Source organism: Rattus norvegicus, chromosome 2 (assembly GCF_036323735.1).
Source record: "Rattus norvegicus strain BN/NHsdMcwi chromosome 2, GRCr8, whole genome shotgun sequence".
Lineage (NCBI taxonomy): Eukaryota > Metazoa > Chordata > Mammalia > Rodentia > Muridae > Rattus > Rattus norvegicus.
This window is the reverse complement of record NC_086020.1, coordinates 114,832,373-114,847,552: the sequence shown is the minus strand read 5'-3', so window position 1 is coordinate 114,847,552 and position 15,180 is coordinate 114,832,373. Positions and strand designations below refer to the sequence as shown.

At 48.9% G+C, this 15,180-nt stretch overlaps 1 protein-coding gene across 14 annotated transcripts in view; it reads right to left on the bottom strand.

Moving 5' to 3' along the window:
• Mecom (MDS1 and EVI1 complex locus) overlaps nt 1–9,738 on the bottom strand; it is a 555,238-nt gene extending 545,500 nt beyond the window's left edge. For 13 of the 14 annotated variants that reach the window (XM_039101974.2, XM_039101971.2, XM_063281551.1 and 10 more), the window contains exon 1: nt 9,341–9,738. In XM_039101974.2, the coding sequence (XP_038957902.1) occupies nt 9,341–9,377 (37 nt within the window). In that variant the 5' untranslated portion in view covers nt 9,378–9,738. The remainder of the gene's footprint in view (nt 1–9,340) is intronic. The other variant, NM_001389282.2, reaches the window with a different exon arrangement.
• Nucleotides 9,739–15,180: the final 5,442 nt, after the last annotated feature.

The window sequence follows — 15,180 nt, the reverse complement described above, 5'->3', positions numbered from 1 at the left end:
AGGAGGAGCCTGAATAAGTGAGAATTTAGATGGGATCATAAGGAGCTAGCCGTTAACAGTCAAAGGACAGTATGCATTGGTTTACAGACTATGTGAATGAAGGATTGCATTGGTGAAAACTTGGACTGATACCTCCTTTCCGAATGTGCTTTCCAGGTGGTTTATCACTGGCAACTTCACAGCCAAGAGCTGGAAGGGAGAAACAGAAGGGTGGCTAGTCAGAGGGAGAGAAGGACAGACTGAAAGGGCATGTTAAACTAAAGGTAGAAAGAGCTTAAAAAGTTAGTGAGACACAATGAACCCGAGTCGTGCCTGCGTTCCACTTAACACATTCCATATCCGTCGAATGGTCAAATCTCAGATGATACAACTGCCCCTGTCCATAAGGAGGGAAGCTGGAAGCCAGGATGATCAAGCCACGTGCTCTTACTTCATCCAGCTAGTGAGCAGCTGAGAGGCAGGCTCGGAACCAGAACCAACATTCGCTCAAGTCACCCAGGCTCCAGAGTGTAACGGAAACTAGATCTTAGCATTGGGTGCAAAATTGGGGGGCAAGTATCTGAGGACTCATTGGAATTTCTTATAAGCATGTCTCATTACTACTCAAACATGCTTCTATGTGTATAACAATGTCCCGGCTATGTTGGATGGCAAAGCACTGACATAATAGCTCAGTCCAACCTTCCTGAGCTGTGTCTATTGCACTGCTACTGTGCCACGGCTTTGCACCCTTGGAATCCTCAGAGCCTGACTTGGCTTCTTATTCACCTGTGCCTAAGCCAGCAGCACACTGCATGATCACTGAGACCGACGTGTTTATTTTCACATGCCCTCGGAACACATCTAACTTTCATCTCCAAGAAAGCCACTCCAGCCAGTTAATATAATCAATCCTTTAAAAGAATAGTTTCTCCCCTTCCCTTAGATTTAGGCTCTTAATATCAGTTGGACTCCCAGAAAGGCAGGGCCAACTTTTCCTCTGAATATGCTCAGTGGAGAACCCCATGTCTCCTAATTGTTTACTATTCCCATACCCCTAGCCCACAAACCAAAGAACTGGATTAAATAAGAAATAAAAAAGATTGGGGTCCTGTGGTTACAAAGGGAGGAAAAAGTGTTTCCATTTGGTTGTCATTGTCGTTGTTGTTGTTGTTGTTGTTGTTGTTGTTGTTGGCCAAGTAACGATGGGCAAGCATAGAGAGAAAGAAAGACACAACTTTACTGTCATAGATTCCTTTCCAGAATGGTCAGATATCAGATCCTGGGGTAAGTACTTCCACCTATCAAAACATAGGCAAGTGTGCATGCACACATACCACAAACACACACACATACCACACACATACCACACACATACATAAACACATACCACACACATACATAAACACATACATAAACACATACACACATACATAACACACATACATATACACACTAAACACACACATACATACACACACATACATAACACACATACATATACACACTAAACACACACATACATACACACACACCACACATACACACACACACATATACACACTCCATACATACACATGCATGCACAAACCACACACATATATAAACACACACAAACACATGTAACAAACACACATACATATCACACACACACACACACACACACACACACACACTAAACAAGCTTCTTGACTTTTCACAATAAATTTATTGCCTAGTTTGGCTTCAATTTTAATGTGTCCACATTGTATATGCAACCTGCCTTTATCCAAAGGTATAACTTACCAGGAAGGCAAATTAGACGTTTCCTATGGGCATATAAATACTTCTAAAACTGAGGCTGGATAAAAACATAGACTAGCAAACTGAAGGGAGTATTTCCTCTTCTGGAATTTTAATTAATAAATCAAACAGGAAATGATTAAGATATATGATTGACTAAGTGAGTGGGTGATTGAAGCTGCACTTGGCTAACGTTCACCGGATGGACAGACGTCACTCCTACTTCTCAAGAGCCCAAGGCCGATGGTATCATTACTTCCACTTCACAAGATGCCCAGAGAGGGTGGTATCATTACTTCCACTTCACAAGATGCCCAGAGAGGGTGCTATGATTGCTCTAGCTTCAGAAGGGGCCACCAATAGCTTGCAGCTGACCTAGCTATTCAATCAGGGACCACACTCAATTCAAACACTGCTGTGCACATTTTAAATGTTCGTGAGAGCCGAAACCATGCATTACCAAGCATGGAGCCTACCACACAGCAGGACTTCGTTAATATTTGTTGTATAAAATATCAGCAAACCCTACCGACAGCTGCATTGAAGAAACTTTTGTAAATACCATCATTCGAACAACAGCAGTGTACAAAATTAAATCCTCAGGCAGCTTCTTAACAAGGGTAATATTCCTTCTCAGCCCTCCCTGCTACACAGTCATTGACTCCTGAGCACGTCCTTAACAGAAGAATTAATACAATCTGTTTGCTAGATGATTTATCCTTTGGAATTATAATAAAGTTAGTAGCCAATGATTGGACTGAACATGCAAACCAAAAACATGTTTGTTGCTGAATAGAATAACTGAAGTCAAAATTAAAAGTAATTCCAGAACGAACACCTTTGAAGAGTCAGCAGTTTGATTAAAAATTCAGTTGCTTCCCCCTCTCTTATAATGAAACAGTTCTTTAATGACAAAAGAACTTAACAATAATGCAGAAGAACGCATATCCGAGCCAAACTCTCCCCCCTCCCAGTTTAATTATGGCTATTATTTCTGAAAACGAAAATGACTGAGGTCATTGTAGTCTATTTCAGGGTTTGCATGGGTTGGTGGTATTTTTCCCTTGGCTTTGAGCTCTCCACATTACCAGCTAAATGTTATGAGTTTTGCTATGTGCCCTTTCAGATCCCATTCTTTTTAATAATGGACTTTTACACAAATAAATTAAAGCAAATTCCACTTTCTTTCCTAACAACTCCAGGTGGAGTCCACACTCAAAAGAGACCTGGAACTTGCTTTTCTTAAAAAAAGAGAGAGAGTAAGGAAAGAAAGAAAGAAAGAAAGAAAGAAAGAAAGAAAGAAAGAAAGAAAGAAAGGAAGGAAGGAAGGAAGGAAGAGAGAAAGAAAGGAAAGGAAAGGAAAGGAAAGGAAAAGACTTCTTAGAACCACTAGACAACATGGCATGACTTGGAGCTCTCATCTGCATAAAACACTTTGTGGCTGTCCAAAAAAAAAAAAAAAAAAAAAAGCCTGAGTAAAAGATCTGGGATCACGCAGTAAGATTCACATTGTTCTCTTGACTAAACTGAAACATTGGGATAATGTATGTATTCCATCCAGCTTACACAGAAAATGCCCAGAATCAAACCCCCATAAAAAGATCCTTCCTTCTTGCCTTTGTATATTTTGAGAGTTGAAAGGTCTATATGAAGCCAGGGAAACCCTGACAGATCCACTGTTCAGGATTATCAAATAACTCAAGACACTGAATTCACACAATTGCACCCTCATTTTAGATATGATTAATGTTTCGCTGACTTTCTGAACTTACCCTATTCTATTTGGTTTGTTTTATTCTAAGTTGCTATCTGCCTGAACTTTTGGCTTTTTTTTTATTCTGATGTGCTCTCCAGTCCCATGGAATAACTCAGCCTCTAACAAGCCTCTGCCCACACCCTAGTACGAGAACGCCTTTGCGATACACACGGACTGTGGAGGAGTCCTGGCTGTTAAAAATGGCTTAAGCTCTGTTTGTTTGTTTATCTTATTTTAATTTTTTGAAAATCGACTTGCGAGATCAATGTATTGAGCTTTTGTGAAAGAGGTGAAATAATTTTAAACACAGACACACAATGAGTTTATTTATTTAGAAACTTGTTAAATGGAGTCTGGGAATTCAAATATTCACTGTTGACATTGTACAGAACTGGCCAGGAGCCAGGACCTGGTCTCCAGAGGGACCCATTGGACAAGGAATCCAGGCCTTTCTCACTTCCCACTTGAACTAAAAAGGTAGAAGCCATTAGTTAGAGCCGCAGCACTATCTGAACCACACTCAAACAATCTGCCCCAAGCAGGGCACTTACGGAGGGCAAGTGTGCGTCATTCTTGCTCTGCTCCAGTAGTGCCCCAGGCCTGCAGAGTTTTGTAAACATTTTCTCCCCTGTGCTGAAACTTCTCTGAAGTTTCTTGCATGGCAGGTAAGCAAAAGCAGTTAACAATTTTTTTTTCTCTGTATATATTAAGGGTGGGGATAGCAATGTGTACAAACTAGGGGTCTGGAAGAAGAATTCTGCCCCTCTCCGGCCCCTCCCCTCTCCTCAGGCAGTCCTCTCAAAGCAGCCAAGTTCCTTGAAACTCCTCAGGAGGCCAGAAGAGTGGGAAGAGGGGAAGAATCTAATTTTAGAAAGAGGATCCTGGCTAGTGGGGTGGGGAAATGGTCAGAGGACTGCGGATCACCTCAGAAGGGCTTGTTACAGAAATGCCTGGACCACACCTCCCAGTCCTGAATGGGTTAAGCATCACCCCAGAAAACAGTGCATGGCATCTTTGCTGGGTGTCTCCCCATAAGCCCACCTCAGAGCCCTTCCCTCAGACCTTAGGGAATGCCCTGCGAAGGGAGTGAATAAATGATGTGGTGCACAAGAATGTTCCAGAACCGGGCACAGGACTGTGAGAGATTTACCCATGGTCTGCATGTGTCTACACTGTGGTAAACAAGGCTCAAGGCAAGTGGTGCATGAGATGCTAAGCACCCTGGAGTGGAAGAGGGGGTGCACTGTCTAATCAAATCCTTGAGCTCAAAACAAGAAGTCTGGGGAGGCAACAGGACTGGAAGGAACTGGAAACAGTATGCTCTGAAGGAGGGGACATTCCTGTGACTTTCCCTATTCAGCTCGGAGGCGCCATGAGGGCCAGTTTTCTTCTCTACACCCAGCAGTTTGGAAATGAAGAGTCCCAGGTGTCATCAGCTATAAAGAACTGAGCTGTCTAGCTCCTACCTTAGGAACCTCGAATGACCTTGTGACCAGTGAAGCCCCTCCACTCTGACATACTTGTGGGGGGATGCCACAAGAGAGGAGTCCAAGGTGGGAGCTCAGGGAACTACTAATTGTGCCCTCTTGCCCCTCTGGCCAGGGTTAGACCCAGCCAGAAGTCCTCCGCTGTGGCCTCCCTGCCCTGGTCCATGCTGTAGCCTCTGTTAACCTGCCCCATACTTCCAAAAGTAAAACAAAATAAGCTCTCAGACGACCACAAGTTTAAAAAGAAACTGCTTACAAAACCCCTTACCTTCAATTTGAGAGAGAAAGAGAAAGAGAATATGAATCTCCTGGAAAGGCTTAATTTCTATTCTACAATCCTTGTTGAGTGTCAGCACAGGGGAGTAGGCCCGTTAAAAAAGTGTGAGACGGGGCTATCCTCAAAAATTACAAGCTCACTCAGAGGACACAGAACAGAAGCACACAGTCGCCAAAACCTGAGACTCCCAGTACCGGCACATAAGGCTCTGCAGCTAATGAACCGTCCTCTCCCATGGTGTTGGGGATGAGGGGTAGAATGAAAAGCATAATTAACCTTCCCCTAAACACAGACCCGAAAGGGGGTGCAAACCGCGGTGAAATGGTGCCTCGGAGGAGTGCCAAATGAAATAAAGAAGCCCCAAGCCAGCCAGGGTAATGCTCAAATAATGGCGAACGAAGCGCCTTTCTAGAAGAAGCTTCAGCCTCTGTCGGGAGAACAATTTTTTCCTCCTGCAAAGCAGTCTGGAATAAACAAATAAACATATACTTGAAAGCAAGTCTCTATCCGGATGCAGCTTCTTAAGGGTGAATGAATGTGCAAGGCGCCCTGTCTGAACCCGGCTGTGAATTAACCTTAGAATCCTAGGTGCTGGCCTGCGAGAGCGAATTTAAACACGGGAGGCAAAGCAGGCGTCTACTTTTCCTACTTCGGTGCCTGTTCCCAAACAAAGATCAAGTACAGAAGTAACAAGTGCCTCGGGTCACCGCCAGGGTTTTGATAATCTCGTCGCCTTCTTAAGCGACTTCCGGGGAGACCAGCAATAAGGGGGTTACTGGATGCAACACGTTCATTGCTTTGATTGAAACCCCGCAGGCTGGTGCTTTGGCAAAGTGGGGTGGGTTTCCTCCAGTATTTTAGGCTCTAGACATGCAAGGCAGACCCTACCTCACTTCCTTCCCCCACCCCCACCCCGAGGAAGAGCGGCAACTGGAATTTCTGGCAAGGCCCAGGTGCTTCTCCAGCTGCCCCACACACCCCAAATAAAACGGCTGAGAAGTCTCCTGGCTGCCAGAATGGGCTTGCTTTATTTAGTTTTCTTTTCTCGAAGATGGAAATGTAAGTCAAAGGGTTTTAGGCAGTATATAGTCAGTTCTCTTGCTTTTCCCTTTAAAAAAAACTTTTTTACATTAAATCTTTCTATCTTCCCGTACGGGATACAACGAAATTATTAGTTTCAAGTATTGTGCAAAAAATAAGTCCTATAAATTAGACCCAAGATAGTGCTCGCAATCTGTCCCTGTAACATCAGGGAGTATTTTCAAGGTATGTGGTCTCTGGTCTCTAACCTTGGGCTTTAGTCAAGACCAAATTAAACTGACATCCACCAAAAGACGCACACAAAAGAAAAGAAATAATCGAGTTTGGGAGAAAGAACTATTTGTGTGTGGTTTGTTTCTCTTGTAATGCTTACGTTTGCCAGGATTACGGTAAATTGGTTTTGTCTTGTTTTGTTTCAGATATGCTGGTTACATTACCTCTTCCTAACTCAGGAAAGGGGGGGGGGGGGAATAGTGCCTGCAAACAGCTAAGTTTCCGTTGGATGATTGCACCGCAGGGGTCACCAGCCACCTCTGCCACGCGCAGTTTGGCGAAAGGAAATAGCGCTTTAAAATACAAAAATCCGTAGTTCTGATATGATTTCCTTTATTGCTCAGACGGTAGCTGAAAACTGCACGAAGCAGCGCCCGTGTCTCTGGAAGGCAGCCGCCGCCGAAGCAGTAAAGCCCTGCTAGTGGGAACCCGGGGCTCAGCAGGAAAAGTTCCTAAGCCTGGGGTCCCGCTCTTTAGAAAGCACACGGGCATCCTTACCCGACACGAGACAAAAATCAATGTATCTCACATGCGGTGACTGACAAGTCTCATCAGATCAGAAAGGAGGCTCAGCTTCTGGGCTCAGTAGTGGGCTACAGGGTGTACAGCTTGCTTAGCAATTAACATGGCTAAGGCTCGCGGGGTCGGGGCGGGGAGGGGGGGGTACGATCCTTAAGAAAATTCGAAAGGTTTTGCTTTCTGCTTTCGCTTGGTCGGATGCAGGGCAACCAGGCAGGGTGCAAAGCCTTAGTCAGGCTTTCATTTCACAACTTACTGCTCGGTTGAAACGATCTCCCCGCCTCCCCTCAAACACACACACACACACACACACACACACACACACACACACACCTAACCTTTGAAGTCTCAAAGCCATCAAGCATGTGTGCATTTATTCTCTCTCAGGTGAAAATAAAGACACCGGGCTCAATGAAAAGCCAACAGGAAAAACAGTTTCGCTGGCGCACTTTACACTGTTACAACGAAGTGAAAGGAGCCGTGGGAGCAGAGAAAGAAGCAGGCTGACTGACCCAGGAGGCCGACGGCCCTGTATTTAGATTGATCCCTGCGACCTGAGTTCTGAGAGAAAAGATGCCGCTAGAGAGTGTGTGAGTGCAAGACACGAGTACGGAGTGGCTGGAGCTCTGGAAAGACGCCCGCGAGGACGGCGTCTCGCCGGGCGTTACGTTGGATTCTCCACAACGAGAATGCAGGGGAGCTGCGACTGTAGCCGGCGCCGCTGAGCCAGGACGCGCCCGGTGGTGCCGCATGCAGTGCCTCCAGCCCTAAATTCCAATGTGCAAGGGATTGGGAGGGGGGTACGCTTGGGGACTTCACTGGGGAAAACATATACCCACATCCTATCTTTTGCCTCTGATCCGAAACAAAACAATTAAAGAGAGTTCGAGATTCCTCAAGTCCAAGTGTGAGAGGCATGGGCGGTCTGGCCGGTCCCCTCTCGAAGCAGCTCTGATATCCGAGGGAGAAAGTACACTGCAGGCTGCTCGCCGGGTCCCCTTCAACGCTGGGCGGAAGCATTTGAACAAACCCAGCACAGACGCCTGCTGGTCCGTGCTAAGCAACGCTTCCCACCCTACGCTGTCCCTGAGTGTCACCCAAGCCTTCGCTGAAAGCGTGGGGGATGGGAGTCCCGTTCCCCGTAGCCTCAAACCCCACTGCCCTAGTCCCGCGTGACCGAGGCTGCTCCGCTCCGGGCAGGCAGAGGGCGCCGGGGAGGACCAATGACCCGGGACCCCTGCTGCACCCAGAAAGAAAGTGGCAGACTGAACTGCGCCCCCTCCGCGGCCCCGAGTTCCGACAGCCCGCCCCCTGGGGGTCACTCGGCGCCCTGCCAGCCCGGGCTTCTCGGGTCGGAGCGCGCCCTCCCGGCCTTATGGTGCTGCGTTCTCGGCTGGCCGCGCGCCCTCCGCCCCCAGGCCGGAGAACGCCAGCGAGGCCTCCGCTCTCCCCACCTGCCCAGTGACTCTGCGAAGCCGAGAGCTCGGCGCTGCCGGAGCTCCCCCAACCCATCCCCAGGACCGCGCCCCCCCACACCTCTGCCTCCCCTTCCCCAGGGCTCCCGGCGCGCCGCACACGCCGCCGCACACAAGGACCGAGCGCACAGCGCCCACTACCGCAGCCGCGGCTCGGCGCAGCGCCGATCGCCCGCGCAACTTGCAAGCGGCCGCCTCGCAACTTTTCCCAACTCCATCGCGGCCCGCTGCCGCCACAGCCACCACGGCTCCCTCTGAGCCCGCCACCCATCCCAAACCCCAGAAACAAACAGAGCTTCGGAAAGGCGCCCTTCCCCTGCCCGCCCCCCTCCCCCCTCCTCCAGCTCCGGGGACTAGCTGGTTGGCCAGAGGCGACTCTCCCCCGCCTGGGGGGGAAGGGAGGGGAGGGGGACACACTCTCCTCTCCCCCCACCCCTTCGCGCTCACTCGCGCGCGCTCTCCTCCCTCCCACTCAGCTTTTTGCTGCCCCCACCCCCACCCCGGAGTTGCCACAGCTGGTCCTGGTGCGGGGCTCAGGGCTACCGCGGCTCCACTGCGCCCAGAGCAGGAGCCAGGGAGCGGAGGCAGAAATCGGCAGGTTGCTCGGGCTGCAGGCTGCGCTGCGCCTGCCTTCCACCCGGGGCCCCCCGCGCCAAAGCAGCCCGCGCTCTCTCCCCGAGTGCTAGACACAGATATGCAAGATGGCAGAGAAGGGGGGGGGAAGCCAATAGAAAAGGGATATTGCACCTACTTGTGGCCAGTTTCCTTGCCCTGCCTTTGGATCTCATGCTGTGCCCAGTTCTGCAGCCGCTGCTGGGTGGTTAGGTTTTTTTTTTTTTCTTGGATCTTTTCCTTCTTTTGGTCTCTCTCTCCCCCTCCCTCCTCCTCTCTCTCTCTCTCTCTCTCTCTCTCTCTCTCTCTCTCGTCTCACACACGCACACACACACTCGGTCTTTCACTCTCTCTCTCCCTCCCTCTCTCTCTTTCTCTCAATCCACACTCGCTATCTCTAGCATTGTCAGTTTGGACACCTTCGCACATGCGCGTTAGACGCCCCTCCAACATCTCAGCGCCGCCAAAAAAAGTTTGGAGCGATTTATCACTTTGATTTGGAGATCTTGTCAGATGGCAATCGCCGAGGAGGCGGAGAAAGGGAGCTACGGGGAGGGCGGCAGGGGGCGGGGAGCGAGCGTGGGGAGCTGGAGGGGAGCAGACACTTCACCCAAACGGGGGGGGGGGAGAAAAAGAAAAGAAATGCAAAGTCTTGGACAGAGAATTGATTCGTGGGGCAGAGGACTGTGCCTGTGTGGGAGTCAACAATAAGCCTGCACTGTAATTATTATTAATGTTTTCTCCACCATAAATTACATTGTCTATAGGGGAAACGAGCGGAGGAGGAAAAAAAATACTTTAGGTTAAATCTTTCCGTCTTCAAAAGAACTAGATTGAGGGCTGGACCGTGAACGCATTATCAGAAGGCGAGAAGCATCTTGAACTTGAGAGATCTGCTGTTGCTGCCCGCGCTCTCCTCCTGAAGTTCCTGGGGCTTCCGCTTTGGATGAATAACCGGTTCTCGATTTTAGCTATAATACTAACGGTAGCTGCTATCCTTGGAACATTTCAGTAGTCTGTTTCCATCAAGTAGCAACAATCGCCCTTGATGCTCGGGTCCCGCCGTGCTGGGTGTTTGACATCCAAGACCTCCTGCCTTGCCTAAGGTCGGCCGTCACCTTCCGGCCTCCTGCTGCTACTCAGTCTGCCTGCCATTTCCACTCACTTACTGAAACCTACAACCTTTGGGGTCACCAGAAGGAGGAAGGGGGGAAATTCCATACGCATACCTAGAAAATACAAAAAGAACATTGTTGAAATGTGCCTAATTACTGAATTTACTAATGAAGTGTGCAGGCAGAGAGGAGGACGCAAGGGGTTAGGTGTGTTCGAGGTATGAATCACTCCCAACTCAGTATGGATTTTTCTCTTAGTACAACCTTCTTTCATTAAACAGTTGTGTTCAATACCTTCCACGTGCTATTTATGTCTCCATTAATATCTGCTGCAAATCCTGCCAGACGCCATAAAAGAAAATTGCAATCTTTTCCGTGCGGTGCTGCTACCATCCTCATACTCAAGTCAGAAAGAACAGGGGGGGAAGCTGGTCCTGGCGTCTTCTCTGAGAGAGAATGGAGGACAGGCGGGTTGTTGGGACTCAGTTGCACCTGTTGGTATTCATTTTGTCTGAGCTCAGACTGCGGTTGTGAGAGAGCTAATATCTAGGTTCAATTCCCAGGGGACTTCGGTGGCCAAGAAAACCAACGCTTACAAGACCTACCTCAACTAAGGATACCCACCACCTTCCCCTCCCCAGAGCTGTGTAATTCCAGGGGCATTCAGACATAAAATACAGGTCCCTAGAGAACCGAACTACAGCTCCCAAGGGAGACAGATGTGTAACCTTGAAATATGAGGAAGAGACAGAGGAGGTAAAGGAGGAAATGGCAGAGAACAGGAGTGAAAACAGCTTCCAGAAGAGAAAATGCTGGAGCCCGCACACACGTGAACCCCAGGGAATTCTGCCATCTCCCCTCCCCCACAGAGGCACCTAGGAATTTACAAGACCTACTAGAGCTCCAGTAGCCTACTGTGTGCAGGTGTGTGTGTGTGTGTGTGTGTGTGTGTGTGTGTGTGTGTTCTCGCACACATGCACGAGCACGAGGGGGGGACTACTTTTAATATATTCAAAGACACCAATGACTACTCTACACCCACCCCCAATCCATAAACTACTCTCTGTTTAGGAGTGATCTCCTTCTGACCAGTAAATGTTCTCCTAGGACAGGGAGGTGTGAGATTTGAAGGTTTTGCAGAGGTCATATTCACAGGGAAAAATTCTAGGCAGACAAGCAAGGGCTTCATATAGCAGCTTCTTGTCTGTAAGAGACTTTGGGGGGGGGGGCATTACTTAGGCCTGAAGACAGAGTATCCCAGCTCTCAGGTCCTAGAATTGTTTGACCTCCCCAGAAAGGAGGTGGAATTTTCCAGGGCCTGGCACCTGGAGATGGCAGAGCATCTTAGACGGGAAAATTCAAGGTGGGATATTTCATTTCACTGGCCACCCTATGGAGAATAAAAGCAAAATGCAGATGTGGGAAGCAGAACCTACTCTCTCACCTCAACACGGTTCCCTTCGCCTAGCCCCCAGGAGTCTGTCAATACCTAGTTGGATCTGGTGGAAGTTTCTAAGAAAGGAAGGGACCAGGTTGCCAAACTCTGAGATTAAAAACAAGACCCACTTGGACACTGGGCTGGTTTGCACTTCGAAAGTAAAAATCTTGTAGCCGACTATAGGGTAGGGTGGTTTCAGTAAAAGGCGATAGACTGAAAGACAAAACCGAATCTAGAGTCTCCAAATCTTCAGATGCAAAGATCTGCCTTTCAAACTTTTACAGAAAGTGGGGGGGGGGGGTCAGGGCAGTAGTAGGTAACTGTGGGTACCCACTCCTTCTGGTGTCTAAAGTCCCCGTTCTCGTCTTTCAGTGAACTGGTCTTTCTCAAAGGTCTTTCTAAAATTTCTGCAGAAGTGGTTGAATCCGGCTTCTTCTAACTGCAGTAGCAAACACATTCTTTTGTGTCCTCAAGCCGAATCAGTATGAAAAAGATGTGGCACCTTTCTTCAAAGCATTTAAAAAATAAAATAACTAAATCAAAGTAGTCATAATATTTAAATTTTTCAACTTCAAAGCTGATTTCTCTCCTCTCTCTCTCTCTCTCTCTCTCTCTCTCTCTCTCTCTCTCTCTTTTCTTTCAATGTCTCTTGTTTCCTGCCCTAAGTGTGCAGTAATAAAAGAGCGAAGTTGCTAGTTCAAGTGTGTTCAACCTGATGGAGCGAATGCCCCTCAAATGGCGGTGCACTGCTGCCTGTGGTGAGGTGGTCCCCTGGTCCCGGCCGGTTCTCATTCCCAAGCTCCTAGTCCCTGTCAACTCCACCTGTCCCTAGTCCCAGGCGTGAGATCACAGCAGGTGACTTTCTGTGGCGGCCTCCGGAAGTGCTAACACCTTCTCGACACAGATCTAAGGAGTCCCAAGGGGGTGAGGGGGGCTAACAAATTGGTGAAGCCTGGAGCTGCTTTTTGGGCCCCTGCACAAGCACCCGCCTTTCCTTCTACTCGAATTCGTTTCAGGGGTGGGGGGCAGGCACGCTAGACCTAAGTTTTTCTTGTCTTTCCTTCTAGGGAAACCAGCACCCTGGAAGCGGTGACAACTTGGAAAAATCCATGAGCTTAATAACTGTTTGGGTTTGTTTGGGTGTGTGTGTGTGTGTGTGTGTGTGTGTGTGTGTGTGTGTGTGTGTGTGTGTACATTTTTTCCCCTGCCCTTCCTTTCTTCCTTTGAGCAGAAATGGGGAGATAGAGGTAGGAGTTGAAAGGAGGATACGTTATTAAAAAGGAAGAGGCAGACCGGTAACCTCTTTCCAACTGTTTCTTTAATTAATGCTAGAAACAGCGAGGAACCGGAAATGTTCCTTTCCTTTCCTGGCACTATAATTGAGCCAACCCCACCGTACCTTTAGAAGAAAGTTTGGATTCTTTATGGAGGTATTTCGTGGCCTATTGTCTTTGTGCAGTGAACTTTACATGCTATTGAATCGAAACCTATATTCGCCTGGCTACCAGCAAGATTAATTTAATCATTGTAATGTAATTATTAATACTGTTTACCCAACGCTGGGTTTCAGGTTGGCTGTTAAGAAATTAAACTCTCACTGGGTGACCAGAGGTAGGCAGGAGTTTCTTCATGTTGAAATGAAACAGTTCTCTTTATTTAGTCTCAGAGTCCAGCTTTCGGCCAGGGGCTCAATTAGCCAAAATGGAAACAATTTTCATTCATTGCAATAACTCACTTGTTCTGGGGATCGCTTTCAAAATATACACTTTATTATTATACGCTGACCTCGGTGGCGTGGTGTGGCAATAAAAGAAAGAGGCAGGGAGATCTATCTAGCCCCCTTGGGCTATAATTATTAGAAATTAATTGGGTTCAGGACCCTGGGTAGCCTAGCTAAATTAATAGCTTGTCTGGTGGTTTAAATCCGAATTTTCAGTCCACAGGAGAGAAAGGGAGAGCGTCACAGACATGAAATGCAGACCCAAGGGACGCCTGAGTTTACTTGCAAGACACTCATCTATTAAACAGTGTCCAGAATACATTGGAGCTGGGGAGAGGGAGCCGGAGTAGGAGGGGGTGGAGGCCACGAGAAAGAAGAAAGGAGGAAAGACCAGGAGGGAGGCTGCGAATGTACAGAAAGGTCTCGAGTTGATTTTATTCGATTTTTCTTGTCTGCATTGTTTTCGGGAGGGGTTGCATTTAGGGGTTAAAATCAAAAATAAAGATCCTGTGCATTCGGAGCTGTCGGACTGGAGTAAAAGTGAAAAGGGAGCCTTAGGCAAAAGGAAATTACTGCGAGCCCGCGTGACCTTTCAGGGAGGTAATCAATCAAGTGATCAACAGGGATATTTATCATCGCTATATAGGACGACTTCGGCCGGCAAGGGCGGGGTGGGGGTGGAGGGGAGTCGGAGAGGGTGGAGACACGCGTACATTCACACACTCGCGAAAGTTTGAACAAATCCGATGGGTCTCGAGACAGAACACGGAAGCTTTCAGAAATATTCAGACTCCTGATTCTGTTTGACATCCTCGGACCGAGAAACGCACACTTTCGTTGATTTCGGCAAGGGCCAGGTCTCGTATCCCCCTGCCTCAGCCGGTTATAGGCAAAGGTGTTAGCTCTCAACCGCCGGTCCAGCTTGGCCTTGAACAGGACGCTGCTGGCGGGGAATCCGGGCTTCGTACCTCTGCAAGGCGAGAGCCCGACGTCAGCTAGGCAGCGGAGGCGTGGGGATGCAGGGCTGTCCCTCCCGGCTGCACGCAGACCCTGCGCCCTATAGTCTCCTCTTCCTGCGAAATGCTCGCTCTGCACCGCAGCCGCAGCTTTACCGCGCAAAGCTGCTGGCAGGCCAAGGGCGAGCACACAAGGCTAGATCAGCGGCCGGCCTCGGCTGGCCAGCCACCTCCACCACCTTATAAATGCCACCCTTTTGTAAATTGCGCTTTTGATCCCAGTTTTCTTAGCAAAATGACCCTGCCCCTTCTCCCTGCAACATCCACCTGCTCCCAGAAGCCTAAAATGGGTGCCGCTTTGTAGGGAAGTGCGCTGCTGGTTTTAAATAGTCAGTGCATCAATCCGAACCTCCCAGGCTCCCCATCCAGCCCGGAATGATAACGGGTTTTTTCTCCGAGCTAGTCGGCTGACTACTGGCCCTCGAGGCTGGAAGCTGAGGGCGAAGGGCCACCGATCGAGGTAATACACGCCGCCTCCTTGGTGTGATCCGCCACTCGCGCGGTACCGGGCCGCGCCAGGGTGGCTTAGAGGCACTCGGGTTTGCAGCCCACGCGGAGCTCGCGCTCCCCCGCGCGTCTCTCTGGCGGCCCTCTCCAGGCTCCCGGCGCCGGGCGCGGTCTCCTCCCGCACAGCCTAGTCTGCGGCGCCCCCGCCTGGCTCTCTCCGCCGCCGCAGCTCGGAAGCTCCAG